This window comes from Meles meles, chromosome 20 (genome assembly GCF_922984935.1).
Source record: "Meles meles chromosome 20, mMelMel3.1 paternal haplotype, whole genome shotgun sequence".
Lineage (NCBI taxonomy): Eukaryota > Metazoa > Chordata > Mammalia > Carnivora > Mustelidae > Meles > Meles meles.
In genome coordinates this window covers 3649278-3667141 of record NC_060085.1, presented here as the reverse complement: position 1 = coordinate 3667141, position 17864 = coordinate 3649278, and the positions used below count along the sequence as shown (strand labels likewise).

The 17864-nt window shown below is 57.6% G+C and overlaps 1 protein-coding gene across 12 annotated transcripts in view; it reads left to right on the top strand.

The window, feature by feature from the left end:
- Positions 1–17864, top strand: part of PTPRS (protein tyrosine phosphatase receptor type S) — a 94006-nt gene that overhangs the window by 50379 nt on the left and 25763 nt on the right. For 6 of the 12 annotated variants that reach the window (XM_045990106.1, XM_045990108.1, XM_045990103.1 and 3 more), the window contains exons 6-11: positions 3445–3555; positions 5438–5449; positions 14513–14782; positions 15690–16271; positions 17163–17296; positions 17590–17734. In XM_045990106.1, coding sequence (XP_045846062.1) covers positions 3445–3555; positions 5438–5449; positions 14513–14782; positions 15690–16271; positions 17163–17296; positions 17590–17734 — 1254 coding nt within the window. The remainder of the gene's footprint in view (positions 1–3444; positions 3556–5437; positions 5450–14512; positions 14783–15689; positions 16272–17162; positions 17297–17589; positions 17735–17864) is intronic. The other 6 variants (XM_045990105.1, XM_045990112.1, XM_045990110.1 and 3 more) reach the window with 1 other exon arrangement.

The following is a 17864-nucleotide window of genomic DNA, read 5'->3' as shown; positions in this document are numbered from 1 at the left end:
ACATCCAGCCTGAATGCCCTGAAACTGACTGCTGGGCTAATTCTTACTAGAGTAAGAGTGACTGCTCTTGGCCCATGAAAGTTCCTTCTCCTTTTCCGCAGGTTAAGCAGCAGAACCACCTTTAATACCCAAGAGATATATCCTCTCCTCTCAGTAGGGTGGCCTTGGGCTGTTTGGCCTTCTTGGGAGGTCCCCTTCTGTGGCCTCTGGATTCCTGCCTATCTAGTCATTGCCACCTTAGGCAAATTCCCATTTCCTCCCAAGTAAAGAGGAGAACGGGGTCTCGTTGGGTTGTTGGGTTGCGGATTCCCGAAGAGGTAATACAGAAGCCTGGGAGGCTGGGCTGGGTTCACAGCCCACCCCTGCCTCTGACTCACAGTGTGACAGTTCACTGGACTCTCCGGACACCGGTTCACCGGTTCGCCGTCAGTTTGCTTGCACCAGTCGGAAGGAGCTGTGTTCTCTCACTCTGCCCTGGCCTCAGCGTCCCCAGGCTCCACTTGTTCTGGGCGGGATTCTCAGCTGTCCATCAGCAGAAAGAGAGGGGCCAGATCTGTCCCAGGAAGATGAGCTGGGCCTGTGATCTCCAAGCCAGGACCGCCCTCTGTGTGTGTCTGCAGGTGTCCCCTGCCCCAGCGCCCAGGCTAACCTGCAGACCGCCCTTTCCTCTTTTCCTTTTGGAGGTTCAGGAGATGGGAGGGCCCTCCCTCCGCCCTCGCTCCCCTCTCGCTGCCCTCCTCTGTCCCTCTCACTTGGCCTGTCTGTAATGCCTTCCCTCTGCTTTATCAATGCCCAGCCCTGGGGCACTAACCCCTCTCCCCCTGTCTCTAACAAGACTCCCAAGACCTTCCTCGCTCCCTGTCCCTTCCAAGAAGGAAAGAAGAAAGGGAGGTCCGTGACCTCCCTCCCTCAGCCCAGAAGGAAGGCAGTCAACTGGGCCAGGCCAGGCCATAGACCTCCCTGGGCCGTAGGGACAGCCCTAAGACCAGCCTAGAGGGCCTTCTGGACTCAGTCCCTCCTTCCCCAGGAGACTGCCGCCTCCTGTGGGAAGTCTTCCCGACTGACAAGCCCTCAGGGCTGGCTCAGGCCCCCGCCCCTGGGGGCAGAGTGGACGGGCCTGGCTTGTGGCCCAGCCTGGCCTCCCTGGGCCCCCCGGCCCCCCGGCCCCCCAGGACTGCCTTCTGAAATTCACCTGACTCTCTCTGCTTCCCTTACAGAAAGCACTCCGATCCGAGGTAAGAGGCTCTCTCCTCACCCTCCCATCCACTCACGCTCTCTCTCGCTGACCCCCCAGCCCCCCCAGGCTCCATGGGGGGGGCCGCACCCAGGCCCTTTCTACGTATTTCCCCCTTGCCACCCTGCCCAGTGTCTGTCCAGTTCTGTGTCTCTGTCGCTGTGTGTGGCCGAGGGGCCGAGTGTGACCATGGCTGCCCTGCAGGCCACCTGGCCTCAGGAGAGGGGCCGTACCTCCCATGTCCCCCCAGAGCTCTGGGGGCCAGACGCTGATTGCTGCTCTGTACACAGGCCTTGTTTCTCTCCAGCCTCAGTCTTCCCATGCTTTGGCTCTGAGGGTCCAGCCCGATGGAGCAGAGACAGGCAGTCTCAAAGGCCAAACCCCCGCCTCCCAGTGCTGACTGGAATAGACTGGAATCGGCCTGGGTGGGAGCCCTAGGGAAGAGGCTGCATCTAGTCCTGGCTTTGCCATGGAATGCTGTGTGACCTAGAGCAGGCTCCCGGCCCTCTCTGGGCCGCCACAGTAATGGCTGCCTGCTGCTCCTCAGAGCCTTGAGGTTGGGGGAAAGGAAGAAGTGTGGGAAAAGGGGGAAAAGCCTGCCTCCACAGTCCCCGAAGAAACTGATTCGGGATCCTCGTTTGTGGGTCCACGTCATTTCCGTGGGACAGCCACGAACAGCTGGGAAGGGGGACTTCTTGGGAGCGTGGACTGGATTTTCGGACTCCTGGTGCCGGGAACTCGGATGCCTGGGATTCAGACTCCGTTTTATTTGGTTATGAAAACGAGAACCTTGATCCAGGCCTTTGATTTCAAACGTACTTGTGGAAGTATTTGCCTCATTTTTACTGGCTCGTGGGTGTTCAAGTCTTTTCTGAGGTCTGTGATTTTAAACCTCCTTAAGGAGGTTCAGTGAGCTTCATTTACTTGTGAAAATGAGTATCTGTTCCAGATGTGTGGTCTCAGAAATCCCTGGGGAAATGTTAGCCTCCTTCTCATTTACTCATGGGCACTGCGATGTTTGCTCAAGGCCCGTGCCTTCATACAGTCTGAAGAAGGTTCTTTCCTTTTTATATGTTCGTGGGAAGTCACCTGTTTGATCTGGGCCTGTGGTTTCAAACAGAGAGGGGGCAAATCAGCCCCAATTTCATATACTCAGAGGCATTAAGACCTTTAGTTTGGGCCCATGACTTTAAGGATACTTGAGGCAAGTGGCCTTTTCTTTAAAGTTTTATTCGCTCACGACCAACAGATTCTTTGATCCTGGCTTGTGGGTATTAGAGGTTTTCATTCAGATCGCTGATTTCAAACACTCGCAGAGTTTCCCCCATTGACCCGGGAGTGCCGTGGCCCTGGGCGTAGGACCGTAGCTGCAAACACTCCCGAGGAAGTTCGTTTGATTACTCCTCAGCACCAGGATCCTGAATCCAGGCCCGGGGTTCTAGAGCAGGCGGGTGAATTTGGACTTGCTTAGATGACATTGGGGAATCCGGGGGGAAATTTAAGTTCCTCTTCAATCCGTTTCAGGGGCAGGAGGCTTTAATCCAAGTTTTTGACTTCAAACACACCTGAGGTGTGTCCTCCACATCCTTTACCGTAGCCAACGTGAGAGGGATCCCAGTCCCGAAGTTTCAGTTAGTCTTAAAGAAAGGCAACCTCGCCTCTCTACGGGCGCTGCCGGCTTTGATCTGTCATTCCACGCACACTCGAGGAGCCCAGGCCGTGTTCATTTACACATGGGCACCGGCTGAAACCAGGGGGACCACCACCAGCTTCCTGAACTCGCGCGTCTCTTGTGGCCGCCCCGAGGCCCCAGGGTCTCGAGGATGACTGCTGTGGCTTATGAAGGCCAGCTTAGTCCCCTTTGCCTGGAGGGCACACGTGCCTCTCCAGCTCCGCAGTTAAACCTGGCGGTCGTTTCTAAAACACCAGCCGGGCGCTCCGCCTGGTTTCCCAGCGAGGACGGAGGCCTTGGCGGGGCACTGCAGGGCGTTTAGACTGGTGCTGGGCTAGGCTTGGAGTTCAGGGAGGTGGGGAGACGAGCCAGGGGACCCGCAGCCCAGCCGGGGTTTCCAGGCTAACTCATCTCTTTCATCTGCCTCTCTCTGGCGCAGACCGAACAAGAGACAGGTGGCGCGGGGCTCTGGGACAGCCTGCCCGGCCCAGGCGCAGGCGCTCCCTGACTGGCCTGGCTTTCTCCCCTCTCCCCACAGGGGCCCTGCAGATCGAGAGCAGCGAGGAGACGGACCAAGGCAAATATGAGTGTGTGGCAACCAACAGCGCCGGCGTGCGCTACTCCTCTCCTGCCAACCTCTACGTGCGAGGTAGGGAACGCCGTATCCAGCTCGAAGGCAGGGACCCGTCCTGTCCCGCTCCCCCCTCCTTCCTTGGGCTCACAGCCTCCGGGCTCCCCTGTTCCCTGCAGACCCGAGCAGGAGGGCCCCCCCCCACCCCCTGGTCCCAGCAGGACCTTGGGTGAGGCGGCGTCCGTCTCTGGGCCTCAGTTTCTTGACCTCTACAATGGGGGCTAGCTTATCCCCCACCACCCCCGTGCCTGGGACGGACACCCCAGGGGCTGCAGGACTTGGCGGGGAGGCAGGAGGGAACGGGGCAGGGCCAAGGGGGTCAGTCTGGGGCCCACAGGGCTGGGGGAGCCTGCAGGCCTCCGCCCCCCCCGCCCCCGCCCGCCCATCCGAGTCGGCTTCTGTGGTGTGTCGTGCCGTGCCCCCCCCTTTGCTGTGTGCTTGCTTCGCTTCTCCAAACTCCGTGGCCTCTCGTAGCTCCCCGCTTCACCCCCCCGCAGCGCCCTCGATCCGAGAGCTGGGGGGGGTCTCCGAGGCCGCCCCCCGCCGGCCCCCGCACCTTCGGCTGTCCCAGAGCCTGGTGCTCTTTGTCTCCTGGTTGCCCTCAGGAAAGGACTCGCGTCAGCCCGAGCGAGGCCGGGGCCACGGCGGGCACGCAGGCCTGGGGCTCGGCACCCCGTCAGGCCGCGGCCGGCACGGCACGCCAGCGACGCTGGTCGCTCTCGTCATGCCCGGGAGACCGGGTCCTTGTCCCAGCGCCCCATCCCCATCCCCCAAGGCGGCCCTGGGGAGCGTCTACACGGACTTCCTTCTCAGTCCCTTGGTGTCCCTTCAGAGGCGCCGAAGGCGGGGGGAGCCTCCCCTTGTCCCCAGAGGCCTGGGTCAACCCCTCTTATCCCTGTGTTGGTTCTCTTCAGGTCTTCCAGAAATTGTAACCTGCCTCCTCCTCCTCCCTTTGCTGTCCTCCCTCTCCCGCCTCCCTGTGGCTGTTTCTGATCAGATCCGTGGTAGAAACAGCTTCTGCTGCCAGGAAACAGGGCCCCCCTTCGAGCCCCAGGGTTGCCCTGATGGGCCCTGTGTACTTGACCGCACCCACACTTCTCCGGGCCTCAGTTTCTCCCACACGAGGCACCAAGCCCCTGCCATTCTCCAGCTGGGAGGCGGGAAGCTCCTCCCCACTCCCCCCTACAGACTCTCCCTGCTTGGTCCCCACCAAGCACAGCCCCACCGGGCCCCCCCCCAAAGCCGCTCCTTGGTTCTGCACCTTGGGTTTGACATCTGTCTCTGAGGAGGAGGCCTCGTGGGGGGAGGGAATGGGGATGTGGGCGTGAGGGTGGGCAGGGGGCAGACACCGACCCACTGCTGTGGTACCGCTGGTGAGTTTTAGCGCGTCCACGGCTCCCGCTGACTGGTCTTCGTCTAACCTGCTTATTTCTCCACAAACACCTGGGATGGGGGTGTGTAAGTCTGGCAGGGTTCGAGGAGAGAGCGTGGACAGCAGGCATGGGGTGGGGGGGAGGCCTCTAGCGCGGGTGCAACGAGGGGGGGACCCCCCGTGTCCTCAGCCCCCTGGAGGTGGGGGTCCCCCAGCATGAGCCCCTGATCTTTTGGGGGTCCAGCCTCCCAATCTTTGCCTGGGTCTCAGACGCTCCAGAAATGAATTAAAAAAAAAAAAAAATCGTGGAAGACAAATGTAATATGTCAAGAAAAGAAAAAAAGGTCATTGCTGTTCTTTTTTATTTTTTAATTTTAATTTTTTTTTTTGGTTTAAAGAAAAAAAAACAACAAACTATTGCAGCTTTTAGCCTTGGGAAGTCCTCTTTTTACTCTCTGTATCTCCCCTATTTTTTCTCTTCTCCCCATGTCATTGTGTTCTGCATCAAACCCCCTTTACATCCCTCAGAGCTTCGAGAAGGTTGGTGTGTTTTTTTCTTTTTTACTTTCTTTACCCACATTTTTACATTCCGAAAGTGACACGCACACACACGACACGCACACAGACACGCACACGCGCACACACACAGACACGCACACGGAAAACGAGAGCCAGAGAGCTAACGAGTCAATAAATGACGGAATACGAGTAGTAAGCACGAAGCGAACAAAACAAAACAAAAAAAAAACCGCCAAGCGAGAGCAAAAACCCAGAAAGACACGAAAATTTCAGCCGCGCCCAGCCCGGCCTAGGGCCGGCCGCACACATGCGATGCTTGCATTGTGGTCGCCTCTATGCATCCGTTGGTAATGTTGTTGCTAAGTTTTTTGCACTCCTCGTCGTCATGGTAACTTGGGCCTGATGCATGCCGGGAGAATGTAACAATTTCTCTGCATGCCACTCTTGTCGGTTTGGTTTGGTGAATTCCCAGCGCCTTCTGTTGGAGTGTTTTCTCGTCTCCTGTTCCGTTTTTCTCCTTTGGTTTCCTTCGTATTTCTTTCTTTCTTTCATTTAATTATTATTACGATTCTTTTTGGTTTTTTTGTTTTGTTTTGTTTTTTGGGGGGGAAAAAACCGATCAGTTCGTTTTTTTTTCCCCCTCCCATCCCCGTTCACCCTGGTCCCCTTCTCCCCCAGAGCGTTTCGTCTTTGGTTCTGTCTCGTGTTTACGTGCTATTTGGTTTCAGTTTCTTGGGCTGAGCTGTTCTGTGGTTGTTCTCCAAACGCATTGTGACTTAAAAGCCAGTGTTCCTGTCCCAGCTACCATCCAGGAGGGCGGTAGGGGTCCCACAGCTGGGATGCTGGGGCAGAAAGTGACCGCCCGGGCTCAAGGGCACAAGGGAGGTGACGTAGACAGATGGTGGGGGTGTGTGGGGAGAGGAGCCCCATTTGCCCGGCCTCGCTGGCGAGCCCCCTTTGCCCCAGAGCTGACACCTCAGCCTCCCAATGTAGCCATGTTGGAAGGGGGCTTAAGCAGCCATGTTCCCGCCTTTCCTCCTCGGCCTGAGACTGCCTCCCTCTCTCCCAAACGACCCAGAAAACAGGCATTTGGAGCGCAGCTAAGTGGGCAACCAGCATTTCGAGTCCCCGTTCACCAGAGTGGCAGTCCAAACGTGGGAGGTGGCTGCCTGTCATTGGGTCATCCTCTCGTAACAATGCATGCTTGGCTCATCGGCAGCACTCAAGGTGGCAGCTGGCGTGGGCACAAATCCGGAACCGTCTGTCAGGAAATGTAGCATGACCGACTTCGGGAGAAAGGCACAGGCTGTTACCCCGCAGTCACGGCTATGCCTTCGCCTCGCCGGCAACGTTGGCTGCTCCCTCCATCCCCTCACGGGCTTCGGCCCCAGTCACTCATGGGAGTCTTGTCCAGCAACACAGCACGGTCACTTTCTGAGTACCCGAGCATCAGAACTGTGGAATTCTGGAGAAAACCCAGGGGAACTTTGGACCTAGCCTCTCCCCCTTCTCTCTCTGCCTCCCCAGCTCTCCCACTGCCTGCCTCTCCCTCGTTTTCACTCTCTCTTTCTCTCCCTCTCTCTGTCTCTGTCTCTCTCTGTCTCCACCCTCCCCTCCCCACCCCTACCAGAGCATCTCTCTCCTGCAAACCTTTGGAGATTCGGAGATGCTGACTCCCATCTTCTTCCTCCCCGAAGAAAGGCAAGCCCTTGAGAATAACCACTCCAACCCCAAACTTAAAAAAAAAAATTTTTTTTTAATTTAAATTTCTAGCCCCCGACCCCTCAGCTGACTACCCAACATAGGTGAGAGTTGAGAGACGAGGCCGGGCTACTGGGGCCACCGTTTCCCAGGACCCCCTTGTCGCTCACCTTCCTTCCCTAATCTCCCACTTACTGGGAACTCCGGGGCAAGAGGACTTAGAAGCAGTCAGAAGAGATTGATTTCTCCTGTCTCCTTTTGAACCCAGGGTGAGAGCTGCCAGGCTGGCCCACAGAAGAGCTCCAAAAAATAGAGGAGAGGGTCTCCCGGCCCCTCCAGCAAAGCTGGGTCCCAGTGAATTAGAGCGGAGAGCTGACCGAGGGTTTTGGGCTCTGGCCCGCCTGGATTCAAACCCTGCCTCTGCCCCTCCCTGGACTGTATGACCCTGGGCTAGACACCAGATACCTCGGGGTCCCATTTCCTCATCTGCTCAAGAAGGGTCACCCCTGCACTAGCTCGTAGGGGAGTTGGGAGGAGTCCGTTGAGCTAATTAATGCTCAAGTGCCCTGTGTCGTGCACGGCGCCTAACCAATCGCTGATGGGATTGTTGGGGAGCAGGGAAGGGGAGAGGTCAAGCAGTCCCACCTCTCCTTTGGGGACCTCATCCGGCCCATGCTGTACCTTGCAGACCGCTGTTGGAGTAAGACGGCTACAGCAAACCGCTCTGAAAAGAACTGTAGGGCCGAAGCGAATTCATGTGCTCAGATCTCATTTTTCGCTTCTGCTTTTTTCTGAACCCATCCCGTGACTTCATTTTCTCCTGGTTCCAACCCAATTCCTGTGAGATCAGTGGCCATCTGAGATCAGTGGCCATCCGAGAGGCCCCGTCACTCTGCCAGGGAGTTCGGTGGCCAGAGAGTCTGAGAGGCAAAAAAAAAAACCAAAAAACCAGGCCCAGTTTGGGTGCTGAGCTACCCTTGCTGAGAAGCACCAGCCCCGCCGGAAGAGGGGGGCACCTGCCCTGTTCCGCCCTGAAAGCTACAAGCGTTTCCCCAGTTGCTAGGGCAGCCTGACCCGCGAGCAGGGGCTGCCGGGAGTCCCTGCCTCCAGCTGAACTCCTTTACCTCCCCGGCACCCAGCTTCACTTCCACTGACCCTGCTGGGTGGTTCCGGGGGCGGGATGTTCAGACGGGGCCCTTCCCTTCTGGAAACGGATCTCTGTGATGCAAAGGCCCACGATGTCCAAACCAAGCCCAGTTTTTCGTTCCGCTTCCAGAACTCCCCTGGGGAAGGTGCAGCTCAGGCTTTTGACAAGGTGGGAAGGGGATCCGCTTTCATTCTCCCTGGCTGCTAATTTTCTTGTTTGTCTCTTCAACACTGTAAAGCTTTAGGGTCTCACTTTAGTGGCCAAAGGTGGTGCCTTTACCCCTTGGTCTAGCGACGTAGCGTCGTTGAACCATGGTGCGCGGGACCCAGTTAACTGGTGAGCCTGACTGCGTGAGGGCTGGCCAGGAGAACTCGTAGCGAGCGATGGGAATGGGGAAGAGCTGTCCGCCTTCTGGGGACTCAGGATACCTTTAGGATTTGGGAGGAGGTCAGCTGGGGCTGGGACATTTCAGTGACAGGTCTTGACTCCTGAGCCCAGGAACTGGACTGAATGCCCAGCGGGTTTAGCCTGCCCCGATTTCCGGGTGGTCCCTGGAGGTCTCTTTGTGACCCGTCCTTTTTTTAAGATTTTATTTATTTATTTGACAGAGAGAGAGAGAGAGAGCACAAGTAGGCAGAGCAGCAGCAGAGGGAGAGGGAGAAGCAGGCTCCCCGCTGAGCAGGGAGCCCGATGTGGGCCTCGATCCCAGGACCCTGGGATCATGACCTGAGCCAAAGGCAGATGCTTAATGACTGTGAGCCACCCAGACGCCCCAGGACAGGTGGTTTTGAAAATTAAACCTCTGACCCCTGAGCCATGTCAGATCAATGGGTAGGACCTCTAGGTGTTTTCCTGACTTCCGGCCACGCCCCTGCCCCCCGGCTCCCGTAGCTCCAGAAAGACTTGCATTGGGGTGTGTTGGTGAGCTCCCCAGTTCCTGCTGATCACGCCTGGCCGTGCCTCCCCCTGCCCGCCCCCAAGACCCCCGACAGGACCCTGATAGGACCCAGCCCTTCTCCTCATCCCACCCTCATCCCAAGGGGAGAGGGGGCTCCAGGGTGGGGCGGCAGGGAGGGGGCGTTCTGCAGGAACACTGAGCTCTAGACCCTCTCGCCTGCTGCCTGCCTCACACCCTTTGCATCGCTCTTTCCTGTGTTCTGGGGGGGAGTGAGGGGAACATTAGATTACACCTTGTCATCTGGAAAGCCCCACGTCTCTGGCGGCCACAGCGAAGGGGAGGGGGGTGAGGAAGTCATTCAATTGGCAAGACGTCAATCCCATTTTCTGCTAGAACCCCCCCCCAAAAAAAAACGGGGCAAGGGAGAGGGTACCAAAAAAAGGAAAATAAAGTCAATGTCGACAGTGCAGAAAAAACGTCCAGCTAAAAAATGCGAACGACTTGCCGAGGCTGCTGGTCAGCCCGTGGGCCGGGCTCCAGCCAGGTCCCTCCAGGCCTTGCACGCGATCTCGATGGTGGAGGGAGCTGGCGGTGGGAGGGAGGAGGCAGGATGGCGGAAAGGGGGCAGGAGCAGGAAGATGCCCAAGGCAGGCCAGGGGGCTGTACTAGCCCCCCCCCCGCACTGCCCCCCCCCACCGGACCACAGGCTGGGGTTCGACGGAGGGGGTTAAGAACCAGGCTTCGGAATCAGGCTCAGACCCCCTCCCTTCCCAGGACCGGTGTAATCTAAGCTTCGGTGAGCCTGTGGGGGCTGCGGAACTTCTTGGCATCTCCCCTTCCCAACCCGCATCCTCATTTTGGGGTTTGGAGGAGCACCCGCAGCTCCCCTCACCCCAAAATGCCAGGCAGAGCTCCCCCTCCCTCCCCTGGAGCTGCAGCTTGCCGAATCGTGGAGATGTCTGACACTGTCGCGTTCCCTACCTAGTGCTTCCACCAGACCACCTCACTTTTGAGTTTTCCCTCACCCCTCCCCAACCTTTCTCCCCCGAACCCCCCCCTTTGGTTTTTGAGTTTCTGCCTCTTCCTGCCTGGGGGAGGGGTCGTCTCCCGGTTGCTTTGACGGTTTTTGAGTTGTTTTTCCATGTGAATCGGGGTTTGAAGCGACCCACCCCCCCCAACCTGCCACCCCCCCCACCGCCCACTCTCCTGACCCCCTCACCCATGCGGGTCCTCCCCGCTGGGACCCCCGGCTACTCGGTGACGAGAAGAGCTGGAAACGAGAGCCAGCTGGAGCGTGCTGAGGACCAAGGCTGGTGTGGTCCCCTTATAACCTGCCTGGACCCTCCATTCAGGTCGGTAATTGGGGGCGGGGGTCCCGTGGGGCCACTCCATCCTGTGGGCTCTGCGCCCACCTTACTTTCTAACCCGCACCTCAAGCTTGCAGCTAGGGGTGGAAAGATGTCGTGGGTGGGTGTCAGCACCAAACTGGGCAGAACACAGCGGTCAGCCACCCGCCCTTGCTGCCTGGAAGGTTGACGGTGGCCTAATGCAACCCCCAAGGGGGTTCTGAGCCACCTAGTGCCGATGGGCGTGATCCTCCCCAAACTTGTGGCAAACCAGCCCTCTTCCTCCAGTCCACCCTTCAAAGCAGATGAGGTGAATGAGAAAGCCGTAGGCAGAGTTTGTCAGCTTTTACATCCTATTGACAGATCCATTTAACTGGTGACTGCTGGCCATGTTCAGGACCGTGAGCACTAAAATGACCGTTGTTGATAAATGCCCTTCCACATTTAGCGGACTTAGAATTAGCAATCCTATACCACAGGTCTTTTATGTGTTCAAGATAGATGCTTGTCCCCGCTTCTGAAAAAAGCCAGGGGTATATTCCAGATCTCCCCAGGGGGAGATATTTTAAGATAAGTTCAGATTTGACTGGAGTCTGTGGACCAAGATGTTGAGCCTTATTACACAGGGATAAATTTGGCTCATAAATTTGGCTCATAAGCTAGCACTTACTCTTTTTGATATTCCAATAATCCCTTTCTGTCTGAGTGTCTCACTAATGGCTTCTGGACATTTGTTGTAATGACTGCTGGATAGTATTCAACTGGTGGTCCCTGGTTATTATTCAGTTGATAGTTATATATAGGTGATGGGGTACTTTTGCCCTCTTTGCTGTTCCTAGAAGGTAAAGACACATGCGTTTGCAAGAGCCAGGTGCCAAGAAGAGACACTTGGCTGTAATTCTTGATACTTGCCATGGTGGGAGAAGACTCAGGGACCAGGCAGTCCTGGCTTTGAGCTCTGGCCCCACCAGTTTCTTGGTGTCTGCCAGCCGCCTCTATCACTTCTCTGAGCCTCCCCTGCCTCATCCACAAAATGGGCACTCGAGATATCTGCCAGACCACGTTGGAAGGGATAAAGGGACCTGGGGAGTCTACAGAAATTGTGCTTCCTTTTTAACAAATTCATCCCAGACTCCCTTAAGGTAGAGAATCTAGCTGATCTTCCCCTGTGCCCAACCCTGGAAGGCCAGAAGGAAACTTTGCTGGCCCCATGCCCGTGCTGAGTACCTTCTGTGTGCTGGGCATTGCCTCGGTCGACTTAATGGCCTTCTGAGGATATCCCCAGTTAGCTCCATTTCACAGATGAAGAAATCGAGGCACCCGAGGGACCTCCCCAAGGCCCATGGGGCTTATTCAACTACATCAGCTCTCCCACCTCTGCCTGGGGAGGTTTTCTGTGAGACTCTGAGGTTGGGAGGAATTGCCTTGCTGTGTGCTCGGCATGTCTGAGACGAGGGCTGGGCTGGTTTGCCCCGAAGGTTCTTCTTTGAGGATCTCACCTCCTTGGCCACCTTGAACCTGCAGCCTGGGTTCTCGAGTGCTGGGCGAGGAGGCCGGACCCTGTGTTCTGCCACGGGCGGGGGGGGCACCTCCCTGGGGAAGTCACAGCCCCTCCTCCCTTTCAGACCCCGATTTTCAGCCCCACACATTCCATGTCTTGTTTTGTTTTGTTTTATTTTTTTCGTTGTTTTTTTTTTTCCCCCTTTTTGCTTCTGGGTGTTTTGTTATGGAGGGGATTTTTGTTGGGTTGGGTTGTTTTGTTTTTTTGTTTTTTTCGGATTTTTCCCTTTTTTTTTTTTCCACTTTGTTTTTTCATTTGTTCCTCCTGGTTTTGTTTTGGACGTCGATGCCGTTTTCTGTCCTTGATTAATTAGCTCCCCCACGCTCATCCCCCATCGTGTTCTGTTTCCATGACAACGCAGCCTCGGGCATCCCACTCATGCCTCGCTGTGGATGCCGGCGGCTGGCCTGGACCGCGTCCGCTGGCTGGCCAGACCCCATTCTCCCCCAACTCCCTCCACCCTCCACCCAGCCCTGCCAGAAAGCCGCCCCCCCATCCCGGTGCCCTGCCCCGTCCCTCACCGCCCCCCCCCCGCCGTCTGTCTGCATGGCCCCTCTGTCTCCCCCACCCCGCAACCCACTCCTCCCCTTCAGCGATACCTTCCACTTCCTCCATCCCGTCTCCAACGTAACACTGGACTTTTCGTGGGGCTTCCTTTTCCGGAGGGCTGCTGCTGCTTTGCCCTGACCCCCACCCTTTGCCTCCAGCCGGCCAGACTCAGGGAGAAGGGGTTGGGATTTCCAGCTCAGGAGCCAAGCTGCTTCCCTTTGTCCCCTGGAGCCCCCTCCTCTGTAAGGCAAGCCAGACCCCCCCGACAGCCACGCCCCCCCCCCCCCCCCCCAGCGTGTGGCTATCCGAGGCAGGTCAGGGTGCCGCAAGTCATTTTGTGGCCCTCTTGAGCCTTGTTCAATCTCCAGACTCATCTCTGTAGTTCGAGACAAGACTCCCCAACCCGCCCAAAGCTGGGGAACCACCCACGCGACTTCTCGTGGCCCCCAAGGTTTTAGCCAGGGACACCCTCATTCGGGCTCCAAGGATTTACTAGGTCCCCCCAGTTCCCTCCTGCTGCAGTGAAACATCAGTGGGCAGCCGTGCCTTGGGGAAGTTCAGGTGCCGTTAGCGTCCGCCCCTCCCCCCGACCCCGAAACCTGTCCAGCTTCCGAAAAGGGAGCCCCCGAAATGCCTCCTGCCGCCTTCACGGTCTGCGAGATTGGGACAGAAGGCTGCACCCGCTTCCCCGCTGAGAAACGCACAGAACATGTCCCTGTTTTCTCAACGTTCAAGCTCATTCCCTCGTTTTTTTATTATTATTATTAATTGATCTCCTATTTATGATTCTGCCAGGGCTGTGATGTGACAATGTGACGTGTCACATTGGGTCACATCCGCTAGAATAAATATGCAGCATTGAAGTGGGCCCCCTCCTCCCTCCTTCTCTGTCTCTGCCCCCCCCTCTGGGCCTGTCTTCCTGTTCTGTCTCTCCCGTGGCTTCTCTCTCTCCTCCGGCTCCCACGAGGGGGCACTGAAGGCCCCTGAAACCCAGGCCTCTTCCCCTGCGTTACCTCTCTCTCTCTCTCTCTCTCTCTCTGTCTGTCCCTCCTTCTGCCTCGCTCTCTCTCTGAACCAACCTCTCTTGCATGCTGTCTGTGACCCTGAGAGCTGCACCTATCAATGGAAACTTGTCAGATCCGACAGAAGCTTTTAGAAGGGTTTCTAAACCCAAAAACCACAAAAATTTCATTAGAGTTTCTCATCTTTTCCTCAAGGGCCCCCGGGTAGTGGGCAGGGCCCCTGAGTCACCTGAGGGGACGAGGTTGGGGGCCGAGGTCCCGGCCTCCTCTGCCTCCCGGCGCCCTCGGATGCCGGGATGCTCCCCGTCCGGCTTCCCCAGCGCCCCCCTCCCCCAACGCCGGCAGCCAGAATCTTCTAAAGCTCCCCACTTGGGAGAGCGGGCGGAGAGGCTGCTCCCTGAGGCCACGTCTGTCAGCAAAGATGAGAAACAGCTGATAAATTTTTGTGTTCCTAACTGTGCTGTGACCAGCCACTCTGGTCTCTGAAACCCTGTTGCTATGAAATAATGCTTCATGTCTCTTTTTATTATATATCGATATATCTCTCTATATATTGTTTGTGAAGTACCTTCCTTTGAAGTTTTGGTTTCTTTGTGTTGGAATTTGATTTTTTAATTTGGTTTGTTTGTTTCCTTTTCATTTGGAAGAAAAAAATTTCAGCTGGGGGGAAGGACACAGCGCTGTTTATATTTAAATTGTTTTCCACTTTTTTTTCCTTTTTTTCTTTCTTTCTTTCTTTCCTTCCTTTCTTTCTTTCTTTCTTTCTTTCTTCCTACTTTTCTTTCTTCATCCCCTCTGCATCCCGTCTCCCCGATCCCCCCACCCTACACCCCTCCCCCCTACCCGCCGCCCACCCCCAGTCCGTCGCGTGGCTCCACGATTCTCCATCTTGCCCATGAGCCACGAGATCATGCCAGGTGGCAACGTGAACATCACCTGCGTGGCCGTGGGCTCACCCATGCCGTACGTCAAGTGGATGCAGGGGGCCGAAGACCTGACGCCCGAAGACGACATGCCCGTGGGTCGGAACGTGCTGGAGCTCACGGACGTCAAGGACTCTGCCAACTACACGTGCGTGGCCATGTCCAGCCTGGGCGTCATTGAGGCCGTGGCCCAGATCACAGTGAAATGTAAGTGGGTCCCGTGGGGGTTGGGTGGGACAGGTGGAAAAGCTCTTGAGTTCCCATCCGTGGTCATTCATGGCTTCGGTCTTTCGTGGCTATGGAGGGGACAGTTGTCTCATGAACAGATATCTGTTGGTTGGGTGTTATTCTGGGCCCGGCCCTTTGGAGCGAGGCATGGTCTTGTTCTGCCGAGCGTAGAGTCCAGCGTGGGAGACAGCCACATAGCCAGGCAGCTGTGATGGAGCCTCCTTGGGATTGTGACGGGGATCCCGTGGCACTGTTCAGACCCCTAGAGTAAAGGTCTCACCTCCCGGGAAAGTTGGTCAGAGAAAGATCTAGACTTGACTAGGAACGAGCCAGAGAAGATGGAGAATGCTTCTAAGGGAAGGAAATGGACTGTGCTGACTCAGAGAGGTAGGGCTGGGCTGGAGGACTGTAGGTTCTGCTGGGGTCTTGGGTTCATGGTGAAATTCAGAGGAAGGTGCCTCAAATACTCTTCTAGCTTTAGAACAGGGGCAGCAAACAGATAGCCTGCAGACTGCATCTGGCCCTTCACTTGTTTTTATAAATAAAGTTTTATTAGCACACTGTCACACCCATTCACCCGTGTCTTGTCTATGGCAGCTTTCGGGCCACAGGGGCAGAGCTGAATAGTCTCAACAAAAGACTCCCTGGTCTACAAAGCTGAAAATAGTTATTGTGGGGCCCTTTGTGGCAGAGTTTGCCAAGCTCTGTCCTTGGGCCAAAGTTCACCGAACCCCACTATAGGTGATGGGATGGGCGGGTCATAAGGTCTGTGGTCACTGCCGAGGAAGTCAAGGCGCAGCGAGGTGGGTTGTTTGGCTGAAAGTCACCCGACCTCCGGGGTCTGCAGCCCGCATCCCTGATGTGTGACTGTGCCTCCCACCCACAGCTCTCCCCAAGGCCCCAGGGACTCCCGTGGTGACAGAGAACACAGCCACCAGCATCACCATCACATGGGACTCCGGCAACCCAGACCCAGTGTCCTACTACGTCATTGAGTATAAATCCAAGAGCCAGGACGGGCCCTACCAGATCAAGGAGGACATCACCACAACGCGTTACAGCATCGGTGGCCTGAGCCCCAACTCAGAGTACGAGATCTGGGTGTCCGCCGTCAACTCCATCGGCCAGGGGCCCCCCAGTGAGTCGGTGGTCACCCGCACGGGCGAGCAGGCTCCAGCGAGCGCCCCCCGGAACGTGCAGGCCCGCATGCTGAGCGCCACCACCATGATCATCCAGTGGGAGGAGCCCGTGGAGCCCAACGGCCTGATCCGGGGTTACCGCATCTACTACACCATGGAGCCCGAGCACCCCGTCGGCAACTGGCAGAAACACAACGTGGACGACAGCCTGCTGACCACCGTGGGCAGCCTGCTGGAGGACGAGACGTACACCGTGCGCGTGCTGGCCTTCACCTCTGTGGGCGACGGGCCCCTCTCTGACCCCATCCAGGTCAAGACGCAGCAGGGAGGTGAGGTGCCCGTGGGAGGGGTGGACAGCAGGATTCCGGTGGTGGAAACCGAGAGGAGGCGGCGGGGGTGCGGCGGGGGCGGGCCGGGGTGGGGCGGGGGCGCAGGCAGTGGGGTACCTCCGAGCCTCCAGTAGGCTCACCTTGCCTACAAGCCCCGAGGTGGGTTTTTCATCCTGCATGGCTGCTTTGAAATACTTTCGTGCCAGCGTTTCAGACACAGAACGTTGTCCCAGAAGTCTCCCGTTTCTGTCTTGGGAAATTCGATTTGGCAAGCCCACAGGGCTACAATGGGACGTCCAGACGGGTCCTGGCGTCTGTGTCTGAGTTCGAGAAGCCCTGCTCTCTGTTGTCATCGGAGAGACGGATGCCACCTGCTTTGACATTATAAAGGGAAAGGGTGTCTGTCCAAAGGCAGTGGGCTGGCTGCTGGCCACTCAGGTCGAGGCACAGGGTTGGGGCGTTGGGTATTTAGGTGCGTGGGGCCCCGGCTCTCTGTGGGTTTCCCTTCTTTTCCGGTCCGGCTCAGGCTTCAGAACCTCAAAGTCGAGAAGGCTCAGCAAGCTGCTCAAAGTAAAGGGCGGAAGGGTCAGAATTGTGCTTCTAGAGGACGCGCAGGACCGGGAAATCCGTGTTTTGAGACATCACCCCTGCAGTCCCTCTGTCGTTCAATTTGGGGGAAGCAGAGAGTGGGGGGGAGTTGCGGTGGGTCCCCAGGGCAAAGAAGAGAAACACAGTGGAGAACATTCGGGAACAAGCAGCCTCACCTCCACGGCGGTGCTGAGCTTCCTGGGCTCTTTTTTGGGAGAATGGGGACCCCTGGCACGTTGGGCGCCCCAGGAGGGGACCTCTCCCCGGTGATCCCCATTTCTCCTCCTCTCCCCTCCCCCACAGTGCCAGGCCAGCCCATGAACTTCAGGGCCGAGGCCAAGTCCGAGACGAGCATCGGGCTCTCGTGGAGCCCCCCGCGGCAGGAGAGCATCATTAAGTACGAGCTCCTGTTCCGGGAGGGCGACCACGGCAGAGAGGTACGGGGCCAGGGCGCAGGGGCAGAACACGGTACAGGGGTGCGGGGGGCGGGGCGGCGAGCCCTCGGGGCCTGCTGACTCGGTGCCCGGATGTCTCTCCTCCCCCTGCTGCGGACTGCGCATCTCTCCCTCCCTCCCGTGTCTCTGCCCCTTTCCCTCGCTGTCTCTGTCTCCGCGCCTCCCTTTGTCTCTTCTGCTCTTGTTGGGTCTCCTTCACCATCTCTGTGTCTCTGTCTCTCTCCGTGGGTCTGTCTCTGCCTCTGCCTGTCTCCATCGCCCCGCCCCGCCCCCAGGTGGGGAGGACCTTCGACCCGGCCACGGCCTTCGTGGTGGACGACCTCAAGCCCAACACGGAGTACGCCTTCCGCCTGGCCGCCCGGTCTGTGCAGGGCCTGGGCGCCTTCACCTCGGTGGTGCGGCAGCGCACACTGCAGTCCAGTAGGTGTCTCGCGGACCCCGCCCTTCCCCGCGGGGGGCCCCGGCGCACGCTGACCTGGCCGCGCCGCCGCGGGTGGGGGGCGCCTGGCCTCCGACGCGCCCGCCCACGCTGCGCTGGGGGTTCCCGCAG